General features: G+C 40.4%; 2 protein-coding genes across 4 annotated transcripts in view; one reads left to right on the top strand and one right to left on the bottom strand.

The window, feature by feature from the left end:
- The first annotated feature begins 1141 nt into the window (after positions 1-1141).
- Positions 1142-13351, top strand: gpr161a (G protein-coupled receptor 161a). Its single transcript, XM_036139162.1, has 6 exons — positions 1142-1375; positions 5078-5468; positions 7485-8206; positions 10538-10645; positions 12503-12628; positions 12755-13351. The coding sequence occupies exons 2-6, from the start codon at positions 5122-5124 to the stop codon at positions 13027-13029; spliced, it is 1578 nt and encodes a 525-aa protein (XP_035995055.1). The 5' UTR covers positions 1142-1375; positions 5078-5121; the 3' UTR covers positions 13030-13351.
- Positions 13352-18359: 5008 nt separating this feature from the next.
- The window catches only part of dcaf6 (ddb1 and cul4 associated factor 6), a 32908-nt gene continuing 26775 nt past the window's right edge, over positions 18360-24492 (bottom strand). For 2 of the 3 annotated variants that reach the window (XM_012864280.3, XM_012864282.3), the window contains 7 exons: positions 22597-22909; positions 22411-22452; positions 21846-21984; positions 20896-21052; positions 20712-20800; positions 19246-19351; positions 18360-19161 (listed from right to left, as the gene is read on the bottom strand). In XM_012864280.3, the coding sequence (XP_012719734.2) occupies positions 19103-19161; positions 19246-19351; positions 20712-20800; positions 20896-21052; positions 21846-21984; positions 22411-22452; positions 22597-22909 (905 nt within the window). In that variant the 3' untranslated portion in view covers positions 18360-19102. The remainder of the gene's footprint in view (positions 19162-19245; positions 19352-20711; positions 20801-20895; positions 21053-21845; positions 21985-22410; positions 22453-22596; positions 22910-24492) is intronic. The other variant, XM_012864281.3, reaches the window with a different exon arrangement.

Raw genomic sequence — 24492 nt, 5'->3', positions numbered from 1 at the left:
TATATATAGGGAGGTGATTGGGGCCCATCAGTATCATTCAGTTGGCCAGAGATGGGGCAGACAAACAACCATACATGCACACATACCTGAGGGCCATTCAAGCCCACACATTCTCCAGGACAACCCCACAGAGAAAGAAAGGTCCAGGATGAAAACATTTTAAGATTTAGGAGCCCAAAATATGTTTTTTTACTTTTTCTTTTTTGTTTACATAAATGGGTGTTTTGCTGCTTTAGAAGTTTCCATAGGAAATGTGTGAGTACACCCCAGCAAACTTTAACCTCATGCTCTTTGCCACTTCGGTGTGTTAATTGACTGTGCAACATTACCACATGCCGTGCCTAGTCATTTTAACATTTATCATTTTGAGTATAGATGAAATAATTTCCTGAATTTGTGGAGTGTATAATTTGTTGTTAGAATTGGGGGAGGGGGAACACATGCTTTATTTAGACATTCAAGTCTAAATAAAACATCCAACCTAGGGGTACGTATCAATCTTTTTCAATTTTCATGAGCAGGTAAGGCACGAAAACTGGCTTTAAACTAGAGCCCCTCATTCTCCTTTATTCTGCCTCTTCCTCCTTTCCCGCCAATGTCCCATTCCTGGTTCGTTAATTCCACCTAATTGGCTGTACTGTATGGCATCAAAACAGCCACTGACAGCATTTAGCAATTGACATCTGTCCTAAAACACTCTCGTCATAAAAGTAAACCCATTTATAAAAGGCGCAGCTTCTGTCGTTCACTGAATGATCCGGCAACTGGAGCCGAATCGGTTGCGAGCGGCGCCTCCGTAGCGGGAAGCTATGATCTCCGTGTGTGGTCCACCGGTGGCTCGAGCTAAGCGTTAACAGATCATCCACAATCAGACAAAGTCCTTCATACGTGTTCTCATTAAAACACAGCAATGTACGTACAATGCGCCGCTCCCCAAAACAGGATTAAATGTAAATTTTCTCCCAATAATAAACATTATAACAAAGAAATATGACGGAACTAAACAAAGGCTTTAATAACTACGGGATGGCAGCGCTGCTTTAACGGTGAAATTAAGAGTTTTTTCCCCCATGTCCTCGACGACCACCCACACTGGGAGGGTGGCAGCTCGGAGAGGGAGCTTTGGGTGGGAGGTGGAGGAGGAGGAGGAGGAGGACGCCATTGCAGCCACAGCTGGCCGCTCGAGATTAATCCGGGGAGCAAAACCTTAAACTTTCCCCCATATTCACCAGCTTTGCTTCTGTTTTGTTTTTTTACGTCCCGCTTTTGCTCTGGTTTTTGAGGATATATTAAAAAAAGAAGAAGAAAAAACAAGATGGATGTTTCGCCTTCGCTGAGAGGCGAAATGTGGAGCCCCAGCGCCGAACAAAAGCAGGTAAAAAAAAAAAAAGCCGAGTTCAGGAGGGGGGCGACGGGGGTAAAGTTGGAGCTAGCTAACGGTAGCGGCGCGGCTCCGGAGGCTCCGGAGGCTCCGGAGGCTCGACCTCCTCCGTTCACCGGGTTTTATCCGCAGCCGTCTGTCCGGAAAACCGAAATAAATCCCCAAAAAAGTCTCCTCTGACCACTGCGATCACAGAGCCGCGGTTAGGAGAGGCTTTCTGGGAGAATATGAGCTCACAAGCGGAGCCGGAGAGACACAACCTCCAGCAGGGTTCAAGTTTTCCTTGGACTTTAAGCTTTTTGGGCTTCACCAAGTTTTTTTCTTTTTAAAAGTGGTTTTAAATGTTGCTTTTTTAATAACTTTACAGTCTGAGACTAACAGACGAGGGAGTAGAAAGGCGCCTGAAGTCTCTCCGACCTAGAAAGAGCAAGGCTGCAGTAGTTTTAGAGCCAGAGGAGTCGCTGGGTGGGCATGATGGGGCTGTAGGTCCAGACTACCAGAGTTTAATGTAAAGTCTGCAGAGACGAGGCAAAGCGCCCTGAAATCACATGTTATTAACGTGAGTATTCCTTTAAGCAAAAGTAAGGGTAAATCCATTCAAAAATAAAGGCAGGAACAATGGGCTAATCATGACACTGGATTTATATAAAATTCAAAAGACTGTGCGGGGTAATTGTTGTATGAGTGGAAGGCGGAAAGAAGAGGAGGTTATATCTCGACTTAGAATTGGTCATACTGGACTTAATGGATCTCTTTTCAGAATAGGGAAACATTAAACAGGGATTTCTGTAATCAGATGGAAACAGTGGAACATGTCTTATTAGAATGTAATAAGTGTTCAGAGGAACGTCAGCACTTAAAGTCGATACTAAATAGAGAGAAAATAGGATTTTATATGGTAAATCTTTTAGGAAATAACTCAAATTCTGTTAGAAATCAATTAATTAGATTTTTTTTTTAAACACTGGGTTATTTAATCGTATTAAATAACTTTGCATTGTCTCTGTACTGAATTGTGCTATATAAATAAATTTGCCTTGCCTTGCCTATTTAAAACACGTGTGTGTGTATGCATGTGTACACACACACACACACACACACACACACATATATATATATATATATATATATATATATATATATATATATATATATATATATATATATATATATAAACAAAAGAAGAAAGTGCGCCTGTAACGGTATGCTTTAAGATCATGGATTTAGTTTTTTATAATGCATTATTTCCCCTATTTAATTATAGCTATTTATTGTTGCAGTTCTGTCTTTGAGGACTTTATAAATGGTGTTTTTATCATTTTCAAATGTGGTAAGGTTGGACCTGTTGCATCTGGAAAATGTAGGGGCTTTGATAAAATTGTCTTTTAGTTATTGAAAATTGACATGGAATATGGAGCAGTTATTGGGATGTATTTATTGGCTTTTATTCCCTATCCCAGGGGTTCCCAATGTGGGGGTCGGGGACCCCCCAGGGGTCACGAGACACCTCTTTGGGGTCCCAAGATGATTTTGATGCTGATGTGCTAAAAAAAGAAAAAAACTTGTATTTCTACCAAAGTATGAAACTTTACACTCAACACTTCCTCATTTTAATGCAGGTGGAAAGCTGCACTTTGTGGTAAGAGTTCTTATAAAAAGTATTACTTTACTCTCCTAATTTTACAAGTTTATATTTTTTAATATTATGGCTTCATTCTTATTGTCGGTGCTAGCTGACTTGTTTGGCCACCTTCTATTATCCGTTCATCCATTTATTCACCCATGCTTTCATTCATTCATCCATGCAAGCATGTTTCTGCATCCACTCGCCCGTCTGTCCATCCATCCATCAGTTCATGTATCCATCCCTGCATTCGTTTGCCCACCTGTTATCCATCCATCCATCCATCCATCCATCCAAACTGGAAGCCTGGCTGCTTGAAGAAAAATCAGACGTAAATTTAGAATAAAGGTACAAGGAACCCTCAAGTGTTTTGATTTGCTTTCTACTGTCACATAGTGTTTTTGAAACAAGACAGATTTCCCGTTTTGCTCTGATATATATTGCACTAAATGTCCCCTTTAAACTGCCTTACTCGCATGAACCAGATGATGTGAACGACACGCTAAGTTAAAACTTTTATTTTGAGTCTTCAAACCACAAATGTACAGGCTTCATGTTGGATTTAGCTTTTTTCTGTTTGTTTGAATTTCACAAATATAACTCTTTACTCGGGATGACCAACATACTGCGATAACAGCGTGTGCAGCACTCGCTTGTGTATTCCAAGCGCTATGAAGCTGCATTTTTCATGCTAATGTGATATTTATCAAGCCGGACAGCCGATGCTCGATCTGGACGTGGGTGACGTTGCCCAAAATGTTAAAGGTCACACAGTGATGAGGAGGAGATATCAGTAGCTTTTGGTCGTTGCAATATTTACCAATATTACAGGATTTTCAAATACAGTGTAGCTGTAATTCTGGCAGCACGTTGTCGTTCTGGAGCTTTGCTTTTAGTCGTCTGTGTTTATCTCGAACCTTAAAAACAGCCGGGACCAAATCAATCAGTAAGACTTTGCTTAATCCCATACGTGTAGCTTGCTGTTTTGTTTCTTCCACCAGTTCATGGGTACTGTTAGAATATGCGGTGATCACTATGAACGGGCCCGATCCTAAGCGCTTAAATAGAAGGAAATTGGACTTTGTTGTTATTTGATGCTCATCTGAAAGTCTTCTTCAGTTCTGGTCACAGTTTGGGGATTTGAGCTTAATTATTCTTTTCAGGGAAAATCTTATTTAGCGCGTTCACAAGGCTTCGAGTTCATCAACGTTATTAGCCTGTTTGCCGTCCATCCATGGATCAAATGTTCTTAAATAAGCTTCAGTGGTTTGTTTTAGGGCTGGACGATAATTCAATATATATATATATATATATATATATATATATATATATATATATATATATATATATATATATATATATATATATATATATAGATATATATATATATATATATATGTATATATAGTATATGTATATGTATATATATATATATATATTATATATTTATATATATGTATATATATATATGTATATGTATATATATATATGTATATGTATATATATGTATATGTATATATATATATATATATATATATATATATATATATATATATATATATATATATATATATATATATATATGTATATGTATATGTATATATATATATATATATATATGATAGAAAAAAAGGGTAAATAAAAAGTTAAATAGAACTGTTTTCCTTCATTTTGCATTCAGGCCAATCATGTAGGTTAATGTTACATCCTCCCAACCAATCACAAACGCAGACCCAGGAACGCTCCGCCTCCTAAGCTCCGCCCCCTTCTAAGAGTTCAGAGAGCAAGCATTCTTTTTAATTTTTTAAAAACTTGCCGTTTTGGTACAAAGCTGGTTGAATAAAGGGTTGAGTTTGAATCCAGTGTTTATGTTCTTTATCTAAAAATAGGTCGTTAAGCAACAGCATAAAATGTCCAGGGCTGCACTTAAAATACGTGTTTTGAATTTGTTGATAATTATCAATATCGATCAATATGATTTCTATTTTATCAATGTGCTTTTTTCTTCTATTTGGTCTGTTTCCTGTTCAGTCAGCGTAACGGTGAGCTCCTCTCTCTCTCTCTCTCTGCAGACCTCCACAGTCGCCTCCCCGGTCCGGTGGTGCGGCCTCTCGCCATGAACGCCAGCAGGAACTGCACCTCGGCGGGGAGCGGCGGCGGCGGCCTGGCAGCCCTGGAGACGGTGTCCATCGTGACCATCACGCTGCTCGCCGGCCTGGGGAACCTGCTGATCGTGGCCACGCTCTACCGCAGGCCGTACCTGCTCACGCCCAGCAACAAGTTCGTGTTCAGCCTGACCCTGTCCAACCTGCTGCTGTCCGTGCTGGTGCTGCCGTTCGTGGCGGCGAGCTCGGCCAGGAGGGAGTGGGTCTTCGGGGTGGTGTGGTGCAACTTCACGGCGCTGCTCTACCTGCTCATCAGCTCAGCCAGCATGCTCACCCTGGCGGCTATCGCCATCGACAGGTCGGTGCCAAGTGTTTGTCTGCGTGGGACGTGTGTTTGTTTTTGTTCTTTTTATTGGGACTGAAGCGTAATATATTTCTAATTTCTCATTAAAGTGCTGAAGATGGTATTTTTTTTGTTAATTTGATACATTTAGAAGAGCCTTAAAAACATTGATACACCTCACACTGCAAAAATGGAACTAAAAATAAGTAAAATGTTCTTAAAATCTGTGCATTTGTCCTTGATTTGAGCAGGTAAATAAGATGATTTGCCATTGGAATAAGAGTTTTGCACTTAAAATAGGAACAATTCATCTCAATCATCTTATTTCAAGTGCAGGATGTCTAATTATCTTATTTTAGGGGTCAAAATACTCATTCCATTGGCAGATAATCTTATTTACCTGCTCAAATCAAGGATAAATACACTAACTTTAAGAACATTTTACTCATTTTTACATCCGTTTTTGCAGTGTAGGGCTGGACGATAATTCAATAACGATATAAATGTCGATCAGTAGGCGTATGGTTCAATATAAAAAACAGGTGTCAATAAAAAGTTAAATAAAAGAACATTCTAGCCTATCATGTAGGTTAATACTATAGTTATTGCATCCGCCTCCATCAGCCTTCAGAGAGTTCAGAGAGCACAGCTTCTTCTTTTTTTTTTTCTTTTTTAACATTTACAGTTTTCGTAAAACGTTGGTTGAATAAAGGGTTGTTTATTTAAAAATAGGTCATTAACCAACGGCATAAAATGGCCAGGGCTGCACTTAAAATGTATATAAATTTTTTTTTTGATAATTATTGATATCGATCGATATGATTTCTATTTTATCAATATGCTTTTTTATATATATCGTCCAGCCCTAATACACCTCTTGAATTTTTCGACATTTATTTTTTGCATCAAAACTTAAAACCTCAATGTATTTTAATGAGATTTTATGCGCTAGTCCATCTCAAAATAGTGCATGATTGTGAAATGTAAGAAAAACTATGTATTGTTTTTCTAAAATTAATTGGAGTGAAAAAATCTGAAATATGTGGCAAATATTTGAATTAAGGCTCCTTTTAAAGTTATGCCCTAAATAAAAGACTTGAAGGAGTCAGCAAATTACTAAATCTATGTGCACTTTGATCTCGGTGTAAATCCAGCTATTATGTGACGCCTTCGGAGGTTCTTTGGAGAACCTAAGCGAACAAAGGGCACCATGAAGCTCGAGGAACACAGATTGCGGATCAGGGAGGAAATTGCAGAGACGTTTATAGCACATTTCTTTCTATAAAACAATATTCTAAGCTCTGAGTTTGTCTCCTGGAGCACGCTTCAATCCATCATGCTAAAAATTCAATGGGGAGCCAAGAGGCCCGCTGTAACTGGAGGAGCTGCAGAGTTTCCCTGCTCAGGTGGGAGAATCCCTCCCCAGGTTGACCTTTCTGTCCAATCTGAGTTTTGAGCTATTTTTTTTTTTCTCTGCTCTTTGATGTTCCCTGACCAATCATATAAAGTCCCAAATAAAAATAGAATGAAACTGAAATTTGGTGGTAAAGTTCAAAGGCCCTGAATATGTTGGCTCGGCAGCAAAAGGCAATTAAACTCATCTGGATTTTGTTTTTCTTTAAAACATTTGACCTTACTAGTGAAACAATCATTTGTTTGACATCATCAGGACAAACTTTACGTCATATGAGCCAAGTTTAAGATTTAAAACTACTGGATTTCCTCTCAGAAGAGCCTAAGCTGCGGCGGTGAGAGCCGCTGTGAGTTTTCCCAGCAGCTCCCGGTCTCACCGCTGATTATCCTCAGCACCTTTGGGGATTTCTGGTTACACAGCAGCTTTTGTCTTCTCCTGCCAAGCTCCCGCCTGTCCGTTGTTCTCAGCTTTTGACCAGCATGCATCACGGCGCTCTTAGCCAGGTTCTTGCAGCCTTGAGCTCCCGTATCACCCTCCTCCATCTCAGCAGCCTCCTGGGTTTAAGGGCCGCACATTCAGCAGATTCCTTCACCTGTGTTCCTGTTTCATCCCGACAGGTACTACGCCGTGCTCTACCCGATGATCTACCCCATGAAGATCACGGGCAACCGGGCGGTGGTGGTCATCGTCTACGTGTGGCTGCACTCTCTGGTGGGCTGCCTGCCCCCGTTGTTCGGCTGGTCCTCCTTCGAGTTCGACTGCTCAAAGCGGACGTGCGTCGCCTCCTGGTCCAGGGAGCCGAGTTACACGGCCTTCTGGGTCACCTGGTGCGTCGTCCCCCCCTTCGTCGTCATCCTGGCCTGCTACGGAGTCATCTTCCGCGTCGCTCGCACGAAGGCCAGGAAAATCCACTGCGGGACCGTCGTCGCGGCCCAAGACGACTCGGCGGGCGCGCAGAGGAACGGGCGCAAGAACTCGAGCACTTCGACCTCGTCCAACGGGAGCAGGCGGAGCCTGGTGTACGCGGGGAGCCAGTGCAAGGCCTTCGTCACCATCCTGGTGGTGATCGGCACCTTCCTCGTGACCTGGGGGCCGTACGTCGGGGTGGTGTGCACGGAGGCGCTGTGGGGCGCGGGCAGCGTCTCCCAGGCGGCGGAGACTCTGGTGGCGTGGCTGTCGTTCTGCAGCGCCGTGTGCCACCCGCTCATCTACGGCCTGTGGAACAAAACCGTGAGGAAGGAGCTACTGGGGATGTGCTTCGGCGATCGTTACTACAGAGAGTCGTTCGCCACGAGGCAGCGAACGTCCCGCCTCTTCAGCATCTCTAACAGAATCACAGGTGGGCCTAAAGCAGGGGGTGCAGTCTTTTTGGGCGGGAACTTTTGTTGGATGCATTAAAACTTAAATGGCAAGACATCTTTGCAGAGATATGCTCATGAGTTGGACTTTTCTAACCGTCAGAGCGCTCCTAAACCATTGAAAATGTACAGAAAATGCACTTTAGAAGACCATTGGAGTTAAATAAGTGCCACAACTTCATAGCTGCCAGTTTTTCCAATGATTTCTATATCTTAAAAACAAAATTTAGCCAAACACAGGTTAAAATAATAAGAGAAAGTAAGTAAAAGACAACAAAAAGGAATAAAATAACTAATGAAATCCATTCCTGCTCCCATGATCTACTCAAGTCAAAGGCCTGAGAACGTACATGAGTGTTTAAGAGACATTTAAATGGTTCTGGTCTGAGCCGTGTAAATATGTAGAGGAGCCACAGCAAGTCCACCGCTTTCTGTCTGGATGAAGCTAAAGTGGCATATCTGGTCCCCTAATGCTGGTCGACACAGACATTATGTACGTAGAGGCCTCATTATGTGCCGCCATCTTGGATGGGTTTCTCCTACTCCAGGCTGGCATATGAGCCGACCGGAGTATTTTCTGCAGCTTACGGTTACAATAACCGATTATAATCGCTGAAAGTAGATCACACGGTGCAGATCACCATGTTGGGCTGAGATTGGAGAAACATCAACCAATGGACCATAACCTCATGCAACGTCATTTGTTATCGCTGTTTTTCACAAACTAAGCCTGAATCACGTTACCAAATTAAGCAGCCTGGAGTTAGAGTGCCAACACATGCAAGACGCCGTGCAAAGCTGTTGTTTTTCAAGGGTGTTAAGCTCCAGCTCTAGTTGCAAGCAGGATCCTGCTGGAACTAGAGCTGGAATTACCTGGAAATTTTAAAGAAAGAAAAATATGAAGAGATTATTGTTGTTGCGTTTAGTGAATGCTCAGGAGAGAGAAATAAATTTAAATGAACAACTTGCTTCTTTATTAAAATAAAATGTATTCATTTATAGATTTATTAATATGTAATAAAACATTTCTGTTTGTTTAAGAGCATTAAACAACCTATTTCAGCATTAAAAGATGTTATTTTTTTATGTGTGACAGCGTCATGTATCATAACCACGTCTTTACGGTTTGTAACTAACCAAACCGTGTGAAAATCAGGTAAAAATTCAGGAAGCTATGATTTATTTTAGTCGGGCAAAAAGCTTCCTCAGTACAAATAAATGCACCAGGGGCGCGTGAAAGACCCATCCAAGATGGCGGCCGTGCCGAAACGTCAATCCATGTGGCATCTACCTATTTATAATGTCTATGCTGGTCGATGCATATCTTGCACGAAGCAGCATGTTGGAAGCTTGTTGCCATTGTGTGTCCTATAGTCAATTAAACAACAATAAACCTTTTTAAACTAAATAAATTAAGGCAGTAGGAGTTTTAAAGGTGGTTTAAGGTATAACGTTTTTGAAGCGATGTGAAAATGGGCAAGATTTTAAGATAGGAGTTAAGCTTGTTTTGTTTTTATAGTACCAGTTATGAGGATGTGTTGCAGTTTGAAGATGTTTCAGGGCTTACTGATCTAGGCCAATGTACAGGATTTTCTCTCTTATTTTCATGAAGGTTCAACTTTGCACACTTCTTTACTAGATTCAGGTAGCCCTACACTGCCGTCCCAATTCAGCTGTCAGGTAGAACTGAGTATCATCTGCAAAGCAATGAAACATAGATGGATTCCCAAAGACGGAGCGCAGAGGGAATCTATCCAATATAAACTGTGGTGGACTGAGTATTACACTGCAAAAACGGATCTAAAAATGTGTAAAATGTTCTTAAAATTTGTGTTTTTGTCCTTGATTTGAGCAGGTAGATAATATTATCTGCCAATGGAATGAGTATATTGACCCCTAAAATAAGATAATTGGACATCTTGCACTTGAAATAAGATGATGGAGATGAATTGTTCCTATTTTATGTGCAAAAATCTTATTCCATTGGCAGATCATCTTATTTACCTGTTCAAATCAAGGACAGATACACTCATTTTAAGAAAATTTTACTTATTTTTAGAACTGTTTTTGCAGTGTAAACCCTGGGGCGCCTCAGAAGTGATGAAAACGTGTAACCCCTGTTACTGACAGTAAAGCTCTGGCCTCTGAGATGCGTTTTATACCAAGACGGTGAATGTTCCAGACGTTCCACCATTGTACCATAGCCTGCTGGGTATCAACATGTAGGCTAAAGTTTTCCTAAAAATGTCGGACAGGAACAAATAGTTTCTCTCTGAATGTGTTGTTTTTAAACTATCCTTACGTTTTGCCAGACTTGGGGATGTCTCCACACCTGACTGCAATGCTGGCTGGAGGAGGACACATGCTGGCCGTGGGAAGCAGTACCGGAGACACCGGCTTCAGCTTCACTCAGGACTCAGGTATGCCGTACACAGAAAGAAAAAAAACACTTTTGCACGCACTATAGTGCAAACTATTGTGCGACTTTAGGTGACAGTAAAAGAGCAGCACTCTTTTAATACTATATGCACACAGCCTTTTTTTTGTCACTTTGTCTTGGATTGATTTTTGTGGACAATTACTTTCTTAAACTCAAGTACCACCTGCTGCTCTTGAGTGTCCTTCAGTGGTACTCAGAGGACACTTTGGTATCATTTATTTACAGCAGCTTACCTGTGGACAAGTTCAAGCACTTTAATCTTTGCTTCAGACATATAAGAGAAGCACACACTGCAAAAAGGAAACTAAAGTAAGTAAAACTTTCTTGAAATTTGTGTATTTTTCCTTGGTTTGAGGAGCTAAATAAGACTATTTGCCAATGGAATGAGTATTTCTACCCCTAAAATAAGATGATTAGATGTACTGCACTTGAAATAAGATGATGGAGATGAATTGTTCCTATTTTAAGTGCAAAAATCTTATTCCATTGGCAAATAGTCTCATTTAGCTCCTTAAATCAAGACAAAATACACTGATTTCAAGAAAATTTCACTTACTTTTAGTTCCCTTTTTGCATTTATAGGAATTCAAACTGAAGCAGACGACTGCTAGCTAGTGCTAGCGGCTAGCTATACTGCCTACTGGACCTCTGAGGTCAGGAAAGGGATCAGGAAGTGACGTCATTATTTTACCCGTGTTATAGATGTTAGTTGAAAACCAGTTAGATTTTCTAATTGGCGTGTTCGTTAGGCTAACCAACCACTATTGGCAATGCAAAGCATCCATCATCTGTAGCCACTAGTAATCATGCATTTATTAGCATTTTGTGTTTTTTAACCATGTAGCAATAATTTTACTAAAAGGGGTTGTAATGTTCCAGTTCAGAAATTATTTTCTGTGCTGGATTTTATAAAAATTACTTTTTTTTAAAAGGGTTGGCATGTTTATCAGGTTATGCATTCAAATGATGGATTATTGTTGTGGATCACTATAATATTTTATTGCTCCAGCTCTTAATGAAAATCAAAGAGTTGGTGAGATCCCATTTGTCATGAAAGTTTGTTTTTGTTACTTCTTCTATCAGTGGGTTTTATATGTAAGGTAGCCATATTGGATTATGGGGTCAGGGTTGACTGATCGCTAGTTTGAATCTTTTCAACTTGGAACTTTGAGAGTTTGACTTGGAAAAAAAAATGGAAACTGCATGGTTGCACTATATATGCAGTGTTGAAATGTACTTTATTTCCAAAGGTCCTGGCCTTTACTCATGCTCTTTAATAACTTCCAATTCTTAACACAAAGGCTGGCGTTAACCGATTTAACATTGGATGGGTTAACCAATTCTTTTGGCAAAATATAGTGCATGTAAAAACTTTATCTTTTTCAACAATGAACAAGAAACTGCAAACATTTTTATTGTACTAAAGTTTTGTTACGTCTGTCAGCAGTCAGAGAACCCTACATTTAAAAGAGATAAATATACATTTCTTTTTGCTTTAGATTCTATTTCATCTTTTTATTTCCTACAAATTAAACTTGTCTTGTCTGACTAAAGTGGTTGTTTATTTCTCTCTCTCTCTCTCTCTCTCTCTAGATAGATAGATAGATAGATAGATAGATAGATAGATAGATAGATAGATAGATACCATAGCTGGACGGTGACTATTCTGTCATACATTCCTGTTTAACCTCTCGTGTTTTCAGCTGTAGAGAACGAGTGAGATCGTGGAATATCTGATTGTGTTTGTTTTGTTCATTTGACTGGAAGGTATGAAGATCTGCTGACCTATACGTAAATCCCAGCTTACAGGAACCCGCCCTCTTTGTTTGACCTGCAGGCACAGACGTGATGCTGCTGGATAACTCCTGCACAGACGGCTCCTCCTTCCCAACACACCTGGGGAATCCATCCGGGAAGAGGCGGAGCTCGGTCACCTTTGAGGATCAGGTGGAGCATTCCAAAGGTATCTCCTCATCACGTCTCCTGCAAAACACCAGAAGTTATCGCTTGAAACAGACGAAAGGCAAAATTGCACCAAGCCTGAATAAGAACCGTGCTTTTTCTTCTTTTCTGTTTATCTTCCCAGCAGAAAACGCCTCTTCAGTCCAAGTCCACGCAGAGGTCCACAAATCTCTGGACTCGTTCGCCTCCTGCTTGGCGAAGGCCATCGAGAGCGACGCCAAGCTCGCTCTGTTCGAGCAGAGTCTGGCGCCGCAGGGGGGGCTCTTTGTGACGAGGGGGGCCCAGAAGCCCCGATACCTGGACGGTCAGCGGCTGAGGCTGGAGAGCATCGACGAAGGCATCGTGAAGGACGACCGGGAGGAGGAGGAGGAGGAGGAAGATGTGGAGGAGAAACTCCTCTGATGGCCGCAGGTTCTGCTTGGCACTGCGTGATGAAGTGTGGATTCTCAGTGTGGCTCAACCTAATTACAATAGGAAAAGGCACATTTTCATTCCCCTATACTGGATCAAATGAACACCATCAGTGACTTTTGTATCATTTTTTTGTACTCTTAATAGGAAATTTGTACTACTGTAACCTTTAATTGTAATAAGCTTTCGCTACAGTTTTTTTTTTTTTTTACTTTTTTAACTCGATGTGCTGCGTTCACTTTGAACAGAAAACCCATTGGAGTTTCTTCATATTCTCCACCTGCTTCAAAATGTTTAAATGATAAAATCAAGTACACTTCCACCTCAGATTGACAAACATAAAACCTTCTGCAGCAGTTCTGCATGCAGATGTTTCCAGCTGCTGTGTAAGCAGCTGTTTTCTGTGGTAGCACAGCTTCCTCTCATCATCAGCTAGTGAGACACTCATCTAGTTTGATTACTTAAACGATTTACTGCACATTTAGTCCGATCAGCACTGACTGGAAAGGTTTTTATTTTTCTGACGCCTCTAATCTTGGCAATATAGATTTATTTATTTGTTTCAGGTCCGATAGTTATCATGAAAACATAAATATAATGTATGGATTAGAAAAAAAAACACAACTACTTTGTTTCCAGACTTTAATCCTTGCTCCTTTTTTCCTAAAGGAAAAAAAAAGATCTTACTTTTTCACAATATGTATAGAAAGTTGGACTTATCGTCATTCCCCTCGATGAGCTCTGGGTCACACGTTGATTTTTTTTTAATTTATTTATTTTTTCTTATTTTATTTTTATAAATGGTGCCCGGTTGTTGGGACCTTTGAGCCAGACTTACAGCGTATGCAGGAATTCACCAATCAGGCATGCCGTTGGGTGCGGGGGGGCTTTGGCGACGGATTCCTGGTGATATAATCTGGTTTTAGGGAAATGGACTCTCACCTCACTGGGGGGGAAGGAGCCGGCGCTGCTGTGTGAGGGCGAGCGGTACCAACTAGAAAGAGTTGGACTCAGGAGATGCAACGGGGCGTAGGTCATTAGGGTTCTCCAGTCGATTTGGGACACGCCCAAAACCGTGTCCCCAGAGGTATTTTGTCAGGAGTGCTGCAGGAGTATACACTGCAAAAAGAGAACTAAAAATAAGTACAATTTTCTTAAAAACTATTGTATTTCTCCTTGATTTGAGCAGGTAAATAAGCTTATTTGCCAATGGAATGAGTAATTATACCCCTAAAATAAGATAATTAGATGTACTGCACTTGAAATAAGATGATGGAGAGGAATTGTTCCTATTTTAAGTGTAAAAAATCTTATTCCATTGGCAAATAATCTTATTTACCTGCTCAAATCAAAGAAAAATACTCTCATTTCAAGAAATAGTTCCTTATTTTTAGTTCTATTTTTGCAGTGTATAAACCTGGGTGACTTTTAAGGGCTGTTCAGTACTTATATGCCCAAAGCAAGAGCTGTGTCTAAATTATTGTCACAGAGTCTGTTCCCAGTGCGCTTTGGACTCCGCCAGGGCTGCCCTATGTCACCGATCCTGTTTGGGTATTCATGGACAGAATCTTAAGGTGTCTGACTTGGGCACGTCTGGATATAATGTTTGCTTTTTGGAAATGATGTGGTTCTGTTGGCTTCTTCAGGCCATGACCTCCAGGATGCACTGGAGCCGTTTGCTGCTCAGTGGGTAGCGGCTGGCATGAGAGTCAGATCCTCTAAGTCTGAAGCCATGGAGCACCTACAGCGGCTGCTATGCACCAGTGGCCTAGCTACCGCAATTCAGTTCTCATCAGACGTGGATCCCATGCTTTACTCTTTCCTGTTTTTCTGCTTTTAACATGTCGACTTTGAGGAAAATCTTCACTTTCTGCCAGGAACCAATGGTGAGGGGATAATCATTGTTGTCCACTTCACATAAAATGGACCTCATGCTGGACTCCAACCGGTCAATTAAAAGTGCAGATATATTTTAAATGCTGGAAAAAAAAATACCTCAGGAAAAGTCTGGAAGATGTGTCTGAATGAATTCTCTTGATTTCAAGAAGTCCTTTAAACATATTTGCTACATTTTATTGATATTTGTGACTTTGACACCAACTCCAGTCAATGCCAATGTGGGGCCACTTTAAGGCCATACGAGTTTTTAAATAATTTCACATTTATTTATAGACAAGTAGATCAAAATGTAATTGCCAATTTCAAAAATGTAATCAGTTTCACTGCAAAAAGGGAACTAAAAATAAGCAAAATTTTCTTAAAAATTGTATATTTTTACTTGATTTGAGCAGCTACGTAAGACTATTTGCCAATGGAATGAGAATTTCTACCCCTAAAATAAGATAATTAGACATCCTGCACTTGAAATAAGATGATGGAGATGAATTGTTCTTATTTTAAGTGCAAAGATCTTATGCAATTGGCAAATAATCTAATTTACCTGCTTAAATAAATTAAAAAGACACTAATTTCAAGAGGATTTTACCTACTTTTAGATCCCTTTTTGCAGTGTTGATACTGAATTCCTTTAGTTTGTCAGTTTCACAGATGTTTTAGCGCATTCAGGCTCGCCATCATAACTCTGGACACCCCTAAGACGTCTAAAGGTTAAATCAGGAGGATTGAAAGCCCTTTTGACCCCAGTCTGTTGTCCAGCCTCAGTAATATAAACTTAGGTACCTGCTGCTGCAGCCAGTCCTCATATTTTCCTTTCATGTGACTGGAAGTGCCGTTATTACAGTCCGCCACACACCATGTACGCTCCCTGTGTTTCATGAAGGAAACGGCTGTGTTTTAGCAGCACCGCCGACACACAGGTACTAGACACCGTCTCCAGAGTCGCTTCTTTAGACGTATAGCTGTAGCAGATATTTCAGAAATAAAACTATGCCGAACCGACTGTTCAAAGCCAACCTGTAGAAATGTTTTCAGAGGTACTTGCAGCTTATTAACATCGCCTCTTTCTTTAGTTTGACTCCAAGAACCTCGGCTTATTTGTGAAACTGTAGAGTCCAGTTCTCATTCAGTCTTACCTCGTATGTTATTTTGTAATCAGGTACTTTTTTAGGGGGGGGAGAAAAAAAAAACGACACAAGAAGTGATGTAATCTTTTACATTTTTGTCCTTTGTTTGTAACTATGGATACAGATGTTTGTATTAAAAATTTTATACCATCAAACCGCTTGGAGTGAAACTGATTATTTTGTGCCTCTCACGTGTCCACATTAATGGTGTGATTTAATAGATCCATTTATATTGCAGTGTCCTCTTTAACCCCCTTTAGGCCGTAGCCCGAATGGGACAAATATTCAGATGTAATTTTTCATTTTATGTTTGAAATACTGAAATGATGGCTTGGAAGTTGAATTACAACATAAGTTTCTTTAGTCCTTTCTACTCCTTGTTTAGCAATAGCTTCAATAAAATAATCAACACACTTGAGACTTGGCCACAATGTTTATATCTATGTACCATATTCAAATGCTTGATAACCTTTTATTTATATTTATATTTATATATATATATATATATATATATATATATATATATATATATATATATATATATATATATATATATATATATATTTATTTATTTTTTTTTTTTATGTAAGATGATCAGGTGGGCAGGGGTAAAATAAAAGCAAACTCAAATTTTAACTTAGTTTGTTCATGACACAAATTCTAGTCCCTAATACAGCATTGTGTGCTTAAATATCTTGTCCTGTTCATTTTTAAATCAGGTGTGATCCTTCTTAGAAGCAGATCTGTTGGCTCACCTGATAAAGATGCGTCAAAACAAACCAACCTTAGCATAAACACATATTTTATAGCTGAGGTGTAATCCCACAATGAAAATGTTTTAAATAAACCTAAACTTTCATTTAAGCAAATTTTATTTAAGAGGAAAATATGCTGGGAAGCATTTTTATTCAAATCAAATCTCTTGTGCCACCATAAGTGGTAGCCCTGTTGTCCAAGCTGTCTGGCTACCAGGACAGTGGTTGTTCACTCAGAGGGAGGAGCCTCTGACCTGAAATCACCATAAAGGATGGTTACGTTTTAGACAAAAGAAAAAAAACTTGATTAAACTATTTTCTGATTTCTAAAGAAGTTAATCAGATTTTCATTTGAAACGTTACTTCAAAGAATCCTTGATTAAATGCTTTTGACAACATTCCCAGGGTACTAAGAGGAGAAACAGGCACACAGCATCACAGATCCTCCTCCACGCTTTAAAGGAACAATAGGTAATTTTGACACCTAGTGGCTCAAACTGGTACAACAGCCTGTCTCTAATAATCTAATATACTGTTTCTAAATGGTGAGGTGCTGGTGTGAAACCCCACTGAATTTTTACTTCCACAGGATAGGTATACAATGTTGTATTCTGTTCGATTTCTGGTCCACCTCTCTTACTGGCTTCCATGTTAGCAGGCTGCTGCTCTTTTCGCCAAAATAAAATACCAAATGCTGCACTCTGTTTTGGCAACCTTGGGACCTCTCATCTGATTGGCTCAGGAACCAGGAAGTAAATACAGGCTACACAATGCACCAAAGTCTTTCCAGACAGTATCTCGAATTTGAAATTGATAGAGGAGACAGATTGATAGGGAATGTTACTTCCATCCTGGCTGACAAATGAGAATGAGCTTGGTTAATTTAGCAGTAAATTTCTAATTTATTGCTCCTTTAACAGTGGATGTGACTGTTTCATACCGAATCGTACTGGTGCATTTGCTTTTAAAAAAAAAAAAAAAAAGCTCAATCTTGATCTCATCTGACAAAAGCACACAGTCCCAGTTAAATTTTTTGTTCAATTTTGGGATAGTGGGACAGAAAAGGCCTTTTATTCCTGGCATATAGGGAGAGTATAAAGTTGTTATGGATACCTACTGACCCCAAAATGCCACTTTCTGACCATGAGGTGGCAAAAGTCATGGTGATTAGACGTTCTCAGATACAGATTAACCTAAAACACAAATTAAAACTTAATCCTTCCAATTATACGCAGATTATGCTGCTGCAATAATACATACATCTTTAGCAGAGGTGGCAATGTTGCAGTGAGCCTCTTCCTAATCAAGCTAAACGTTTAGATGAAACAATGCAGATTTTTTTTGTTGCTTTTGCACAAAAACAAGGATTTTGAAATTTTTTTCACCAACAAATCAAAAGCATTCACATGTTGCCGTTTGAAATGTATCCGACTGATGTGACACCTCGGTTTAATTAGCATTTGTTTGGCTATGCTAGCTCTATGGCTCACAAAAGCTTGACGCTCCATCGTTAGCACAGGTTCTTTAGAGTTTTTCCAAAGTAAAACGCTTCCCAAACTCTTTTATTTAAAACACAAATCATTAAGTATTAAAACAAACATACATTTCCCCCACTGGAGAAGGAGAGACTTTTCTAGAAGAGCCAGAGAGACGGCTGCTAAAATACCCGCTGCAAGGGAAAAAAAAAACTCAACAGATGCTCTGTTCAGTCCAGATCAGCTGCCGTCTACAGTTTTTCCATCCCTGATCAGTCCTCCCTGTCCAAAACTCTTGTAAAAACACCAGAAATAAAGCCTTTGTGTTTTAATTAAAGTCTGTATTCACATGCTTTTAAGTGCCGCAGCAGCACGTCGACATTTCATTGCTACAAGTTCAAAAATGTCAAACATTAACACTGATCAAACCCACCTTCTCCAGACAGAAATAATATTGCACTTTAACATCCTCTCACACCAGCCGCTGTTATTAGCACTCTACACATACACTTTTATATACGCATACTGGCGTCCTTTTGCAGTCACACAGGTGTAGTTTATCCTCGTACAGAAACGGTAAGAAAGTTCTTTAAAAAAAAAAAAAAAAAAAAAAGGAAAAACAACAAACAAAAAAACAAACAAAACAAAAAGAAAAAAAAACCACAAGGGCCTAGAAATGACACTAATGTCCAAAAGGAAGTATTCTACACTAGTACAAATCTCGGGGAACTCTTTGCAAGTGCTATACAGCAACAACAAAAGTTTTTTTTTTTTCTTTCTTTTTTTTCATGAAAATAAAACCCCAGCTTGGCTACTGCTCCTCCTCGTTTTCCTGACCGGATCCTTCAGATCGATCGCCCTCCAGCCGATCTACAACAAGCAGAAGGAATAAAAGTTGACATGAAGGACAAAAACGGCGAGACTTCGAGGCTCTCGCTGCGTGACGAGGTTTACCTGATCTGATGTGATTGAGGGACGCCAACATTCGGAGCATGAACGAGGCCGGGACAGTGATTGTGTTCCTGGTTTCTTCCAGCATCAGCTCATTGCGGGTTATGACCTTTTTAACAAGTAGAACGAGCGAGGTTAAGACAAAAAGAGAGGGATGGTTTACATAAACAGGAAAAAAAAGAGGAATATTTATTTGTTAATATAAGGAACAGTTTATAAATGTTTTTGACATTTATCTTTACGTAAACTAACTTTATGCTTAGATTTCCTGTTGGACTTCCAGCTATTCATTTGTAATGTGTATATTCGTCCACCAGATGGCGCTCGCATCCATTAAAGGTAACATTTCAGTTTTCTGTGTCACTATTAACGGTGGATTAAACTGAATGTTTTTTGTTTTTAAAATGTGTGCTTGTGTAATCATTTTATGAAACTAATTGATTTATTTAGCTAAAAAAACAAAAACAGTGGTGCTATGTTAATTATCGGTCTCTAAAGACATCTAATCAATATTTCATATACATCCCTCTGGCTAATGTAGCTGTAAAGGACTGACCTCTCCAAATGGGACAAAATAAGAACGCATTTTTTGTAGCAAATTTTAGGAACCATTTTTTTGGTCTTTTTTTTTATTGACCTTATAAAAAAAAACTCATTGTATTAAAATCAATGTAGCTGCCAATCACTAACCCTACTCAGGACCTGATGATTACAATAACACTCCTCAATATGTATTTAATACACTTTTCTTGTCAAAAGTAAATGTAGCATGGGAGTCATTAAAGGTTTCAAACCCAACTTAAATAATATCAGATATGATATTTTAGTTTAAAAAAAACTGACAATGTTATTTTAGTATTTTTCAGCAGATTTGGGAAGCTGATATGTTTTGTCATCAAACATCTGCATTAGGATTGTAAATCACCTCTAAAAAGGTCAATGTTGAATTCTGTTCAAATTCAGTCATTATTTGACTCTTTTTCCACTCAACACTTGGGTTGGGTGTCCTTCTTCATTTTTATTGCATCAGTGCAGCATTACACGGAGGTGAGCAGCCTGTGGTTTTGCGTTGGTGTAATGAAAGCCCAGGTTGCTCTGACAGCAGCCTGTGTGTAATAAATCAATATTGTAGTAATAATAATAATAATAATAATAATAATAATAATAAGTGACTTTCACTTTCTGAAATGAGTGAAAGAATTTAAACCTCTTCACAATATTGACTTTTTTTTATGTACTTGTTTTCTTGGACACTGAAGTCCTACACGGGTCCAGTTATACGCCTCTTTCCGGTTCAGAATCATTACGTGACATCCAGCTGAACCATGTCGGCCCGAAAACATGCTTGAATTTTCAAAAACGCAAATGCGAAGCAAAAAAAAACCAAAACAGAATGTGTGTTTCGACACGTTTTTTTCACAGCTCCCTCTTCGTGTGCGGGAGGTTAGTTTGGATTTAATTCGCCGTACCTCTTCAGCGAGGACTCTGTTGAAAGACGGCGACTGCTCCAGGGGGGACCAAATCTTGATGTCGTAGTCTATCCCTGAAGAAGCCAAAACTGAAAACCAAAGAGCGCAAAAACAGGATGAGAAACACGGCTGCGTCCCCGTTCCTCTCGTCCTGCGACCCGGCCGCCGGCCCGGCTGGACTCACTGGGGTCGTACGGGTGCGGCTGCAGGCAGTTCACCACGTGGTTGTCGGCCTCTAGCAGCATGAGGTGCTCTGCCGTGTGTCTGTCCCAGATGAAGATGTGGCCGCAGTCTGAGCCGCTCATCACGAAGTTGTTGCCCCAGAAACACGACTCCTTTATCTGGAAACCAGGGCGAAAAGCACCTCAGATCTTTACACATTACAGGTGTACCTCAAGCTCTCCGTTTGTTTTTTAAGTTTTAATGTCCATTTGCTCTTTTGTTTCAGCCCACCCCGCCACAGCTCATCTACAGAGTTTCAGTCAGTCGTGTCACGAGCACACGAGAACGCGCAAGTTCAGATGACCATTCATACTGAGGCCGGTTCTGCTGGAGGTTTTCCTTCCCGTTAAAGGGGAGTTTTCCTCTCCACTGTCGCTTCATGCTTGCTCAGTATGAGGGATTGCTGCAAAGCTGGAAACTATCAACTGGTTCCCAACTGGTTCCCTTATATAGGAGATTTTTGACCAATCTGTATAATCTAATTGAATTTGACTTTGTAAAGTGCCTTGAGATGACATGTTTCATGAATTGGCGCTATATAAATAAAATTTTATTGAATTGAAAGTAGGCATATTGAGAAACGGCCCACATGTTTACGTTTGTGGTGGTAGGAATCACTCCCAGACAGCCAGTTGGCATTGAACCCAGAAACTCTGATCAACTTAAAGATATTCGGTTACATTTGTTCTAAAGCAATTGTTAGGGAGACAACTATGTATCATAGAATGGGATTTTCTTTCCTCGAATACATAAACTCAAATTAAAGATTGGATTTTTCTGCATTGTGCTATAGCAGATGAAGCTAATGCAGCAAAAGACGAGTTTACTTCCATTTGTTTGCTGTTTTTTTTATACACGTTTAACAGCGGTGCCAATGTACTGCACCACGTCGGCATCAGGCCCGATGCTCACCATTGTTCTGGAGTTGCGATGGCCCTTGTAAACCATTTTGACTGAAGGTCTGCGGATATTCTGGGTCTCACTTTCCTCCATCTCTCTTCTCTCTTTCCTCCTGCGAAACAGCTCCTGGATACGAGCTGCCGCGGAGCGCCTAGGAAAACAGCAAAAGAATCAGTCAAAAATCTGCGCTCTTGCTGTTGTATACGCTGAAAATAATGACACTTGTGCTACATTTACATTTCAGCCACCACAAGGTTTTTTTTTTTTTTTTTTTTAATAAACTGAAGAGTAAATTGACTATTTTAGCTCCAGCTGCATGGAGCGTCATAACACTGATTCCACTTCTTCTTGAAATCCTCATGCACACAGACAAACCCAGCTGTGATGGTTTTATTCACGTGCAAACACTCTTATATTCAGCTCTAAGTATTAGTCGCTGGGGTCAAACCAAGTCAAATCAGAAGGTTAGCTGAGCACTGCACACTGTGTGGCGCTTTGAATGCTGTGCAGCGGGTCAGGCAGCTCCAGTGTTAGGGATTGTTTGGCGTTTCCGGGGGGGGAGGGAAAAGCGTGTTACCTGATCATCCTATCCCCCACTGCAGATCCTCTGGAATTAAATCTACATTTGTTTGAAAACAGTCAGTGTGAAAGCACGAAACTCAAATCAGAAAATCTACCCTTACAACAAAACAAAAAAAGAAGGAAAAAAGCGCAGCGATGAATTTTGAATCGGACGGGGGCGCAGAGAGAAAGCAGGACCCACCTCTGCCCCTGTCCTCTGAATCTCGCCGGGGGGATGAGGATGGGGTCGTCGTCGCTGTCCTCTGAGTCCTGGTTGCTCGGTGCCGGCTGACTCTGACCCTCGGCCCCTTCCTCTCCGGCAGGCTCTGCTCTCCTGCAGCCTCCTGACGGGTCCTCTGAACCCTCTGGCTGACTCCTCTCCTGCGGCGGAGAGCCGCCGAAGTCCCACTCGGCGGGCCCCCGAGTCACCGGCGTGCCGAGGGGGCCGGAGGCGTCGCGCTGCGACTCCGAGGAGGCGGCTGGCAGACTCTGCAGCCCCGAGGACTCGCAGGGAGCTGGGGAGCAAACACAGAGAAGTCTCACATTGTTTGGCTTCGTCTGCAGTGCAACGTGGAATAAATTAGAAGATATATAGTTTCTGCCAAATGTATTTATACACCTTTTGTCACATTACAGCTGCAATAGCCGACGTATTTTCTTTATATTTTAAAGTGATAAACCAACAAAAATCATTATTGTTAAGGGGACGAAAAACGAAGAAATGATCTTCATATTGTTTTGCATATAAAATCTGAAAAGTGTGGCATGCCCGTTTACCCTGACACAGCTAGTTAGAATTCAGAGCAACCAATTACCTCCCCCCCCCCAATTAGCACACAGGGCCCATGTGAGGGCCATTTCAGCTCAGTGTTAACGCAGCTGTTCTGTGAGGGCCTCAGAGGTTTGTTGGAGAACGTCTGAGAACAAACGGCATCGTGAAGAACAAGGAACCCATCAGAAAGGCCTTCTTCTTAAGTTTAACGCAGGGTAAGGTTATAAAACGACATCTAAAGCATTGAACGTCTTATAGAAATACAAAATCTATGAAAAATACAGACTAATGAGTGGAAGAAGAAGCTAGAGTTGGGCGATAAATCGATTGATTCGAATTTACAATTCTTTAAGATTCCATTTTTGGAAAATCGGGATTTTATTTTGCCAATACACTCATTGGGTTTCCATGAAGAGAACAGCATGTGATGCTGAATATATGTTTAGGCAAATATATTGTCAAAATATTGTTAAGTGGAAACTTTTTTTTTTACCATAATACGAGGTACTTCATTTACTTATTTACTTTTTTTTTTAACTTAGTTTGAAGTTCACAAGTGCAGTGAAGCCTGTTCTTAGCTCAATGTGTAATACCACTAGCAGCAAATGTTTTGTTATATTTTAATTGTTTATAATGGCGCGGCTGCCATCTTGTTTTACAAACATGTTTCACAGCTTGTTTTTAGTTGCACTTTGAATTCAGGTCAATCCCTGATGAAATGCTTGACATAAAAGCAAGGCTTTAAAATAATTTCTTTAATTTCTATTTATGAAACAAAAAGGAGGGGGGAAAAAAAATCGATTAATCAGATTTGGTATGATAAAATCGGAGATTTAATTTTTAATCCATATCGCCCAGCCCTAGAAAAAGCCCTCGTTAGATGAGACCAATTTGAACATTTTGTCCTCCGTGCAAAACGCCTTGTGTGGAGGAAAACCGACAATGCCAACAGTCCCCTGAACACACCGTCCCCACAGTAAAACATGGTGGTGGCAGCATTACGCTGTAGGGATGCAAGCCTCCAGGTTCACCGTCCGTTAGGCCAGCGACCCTGAACATCCCAACCTGAGCTACAACAGCGGAGTTTAGATCAAAGAATGTTTATGTGTCAGAACGGCCTAGTCAAAGCCCAGAACCACACCTCACAGACTCTCTCCATCCAATCTGACTGAGCTAGTCAAAGCTGGTGAATGCATAATTTGAGCTTCTCTTCCCAGTTATGTGCAACTTTGTGCATGAGTCACACACATCCCCCAATGAACGGACAGAGTAGTTGTAACGTGACAAACTGTGAAAAGGTTTGAGCAGAGCTTTGACACTTTTTCT

This window comes from Fundulus heteroclitus, chromosome 7 (genome assembly GCF_011125445.2).
Source record: "Fundulus heteroclitus isolate FHET01 chromosome 7, MU-UCD_Fhet_4.1, whole genome shotgun sequence".
Taxonomy (NCBI): domain Eukaryota; kingdom Metazoa; phylum Chordata; class Actinopteri; order Cyprinodontiformes; family Fundulidae; genus Fundulus; species Fundulus heteroclitus.
This window is presented reverse-complemented; position numbering and strand designations above follow the sequence as displayed.

Excerpts from the sequence above, each read along its gene's own strand:
- gpr161a (XM_036139162.1), top strand. The coding sequence starts at position 5,122 with ATGAACGCCAGCAGGAACTGCACCTCGGCGGGGAGCGGCGGCGGCGGC. Across the intron at positions 8,207-10,537 it reads CATCTCTAACAGAATCACAG|ACTTGGGGATGTCTCCACAC; the intron begins GTGGGCCTAAAG and ends ACGTTTTGCCAG. Across the intron at positions 12,629-12,754 it reads TCAGGTGGAGCATTCCAAAG|AAAACGCCTCTTCAGTCCAA; the intron begins GTATCTCCTCAT and ends TCTTCCCAGCAG.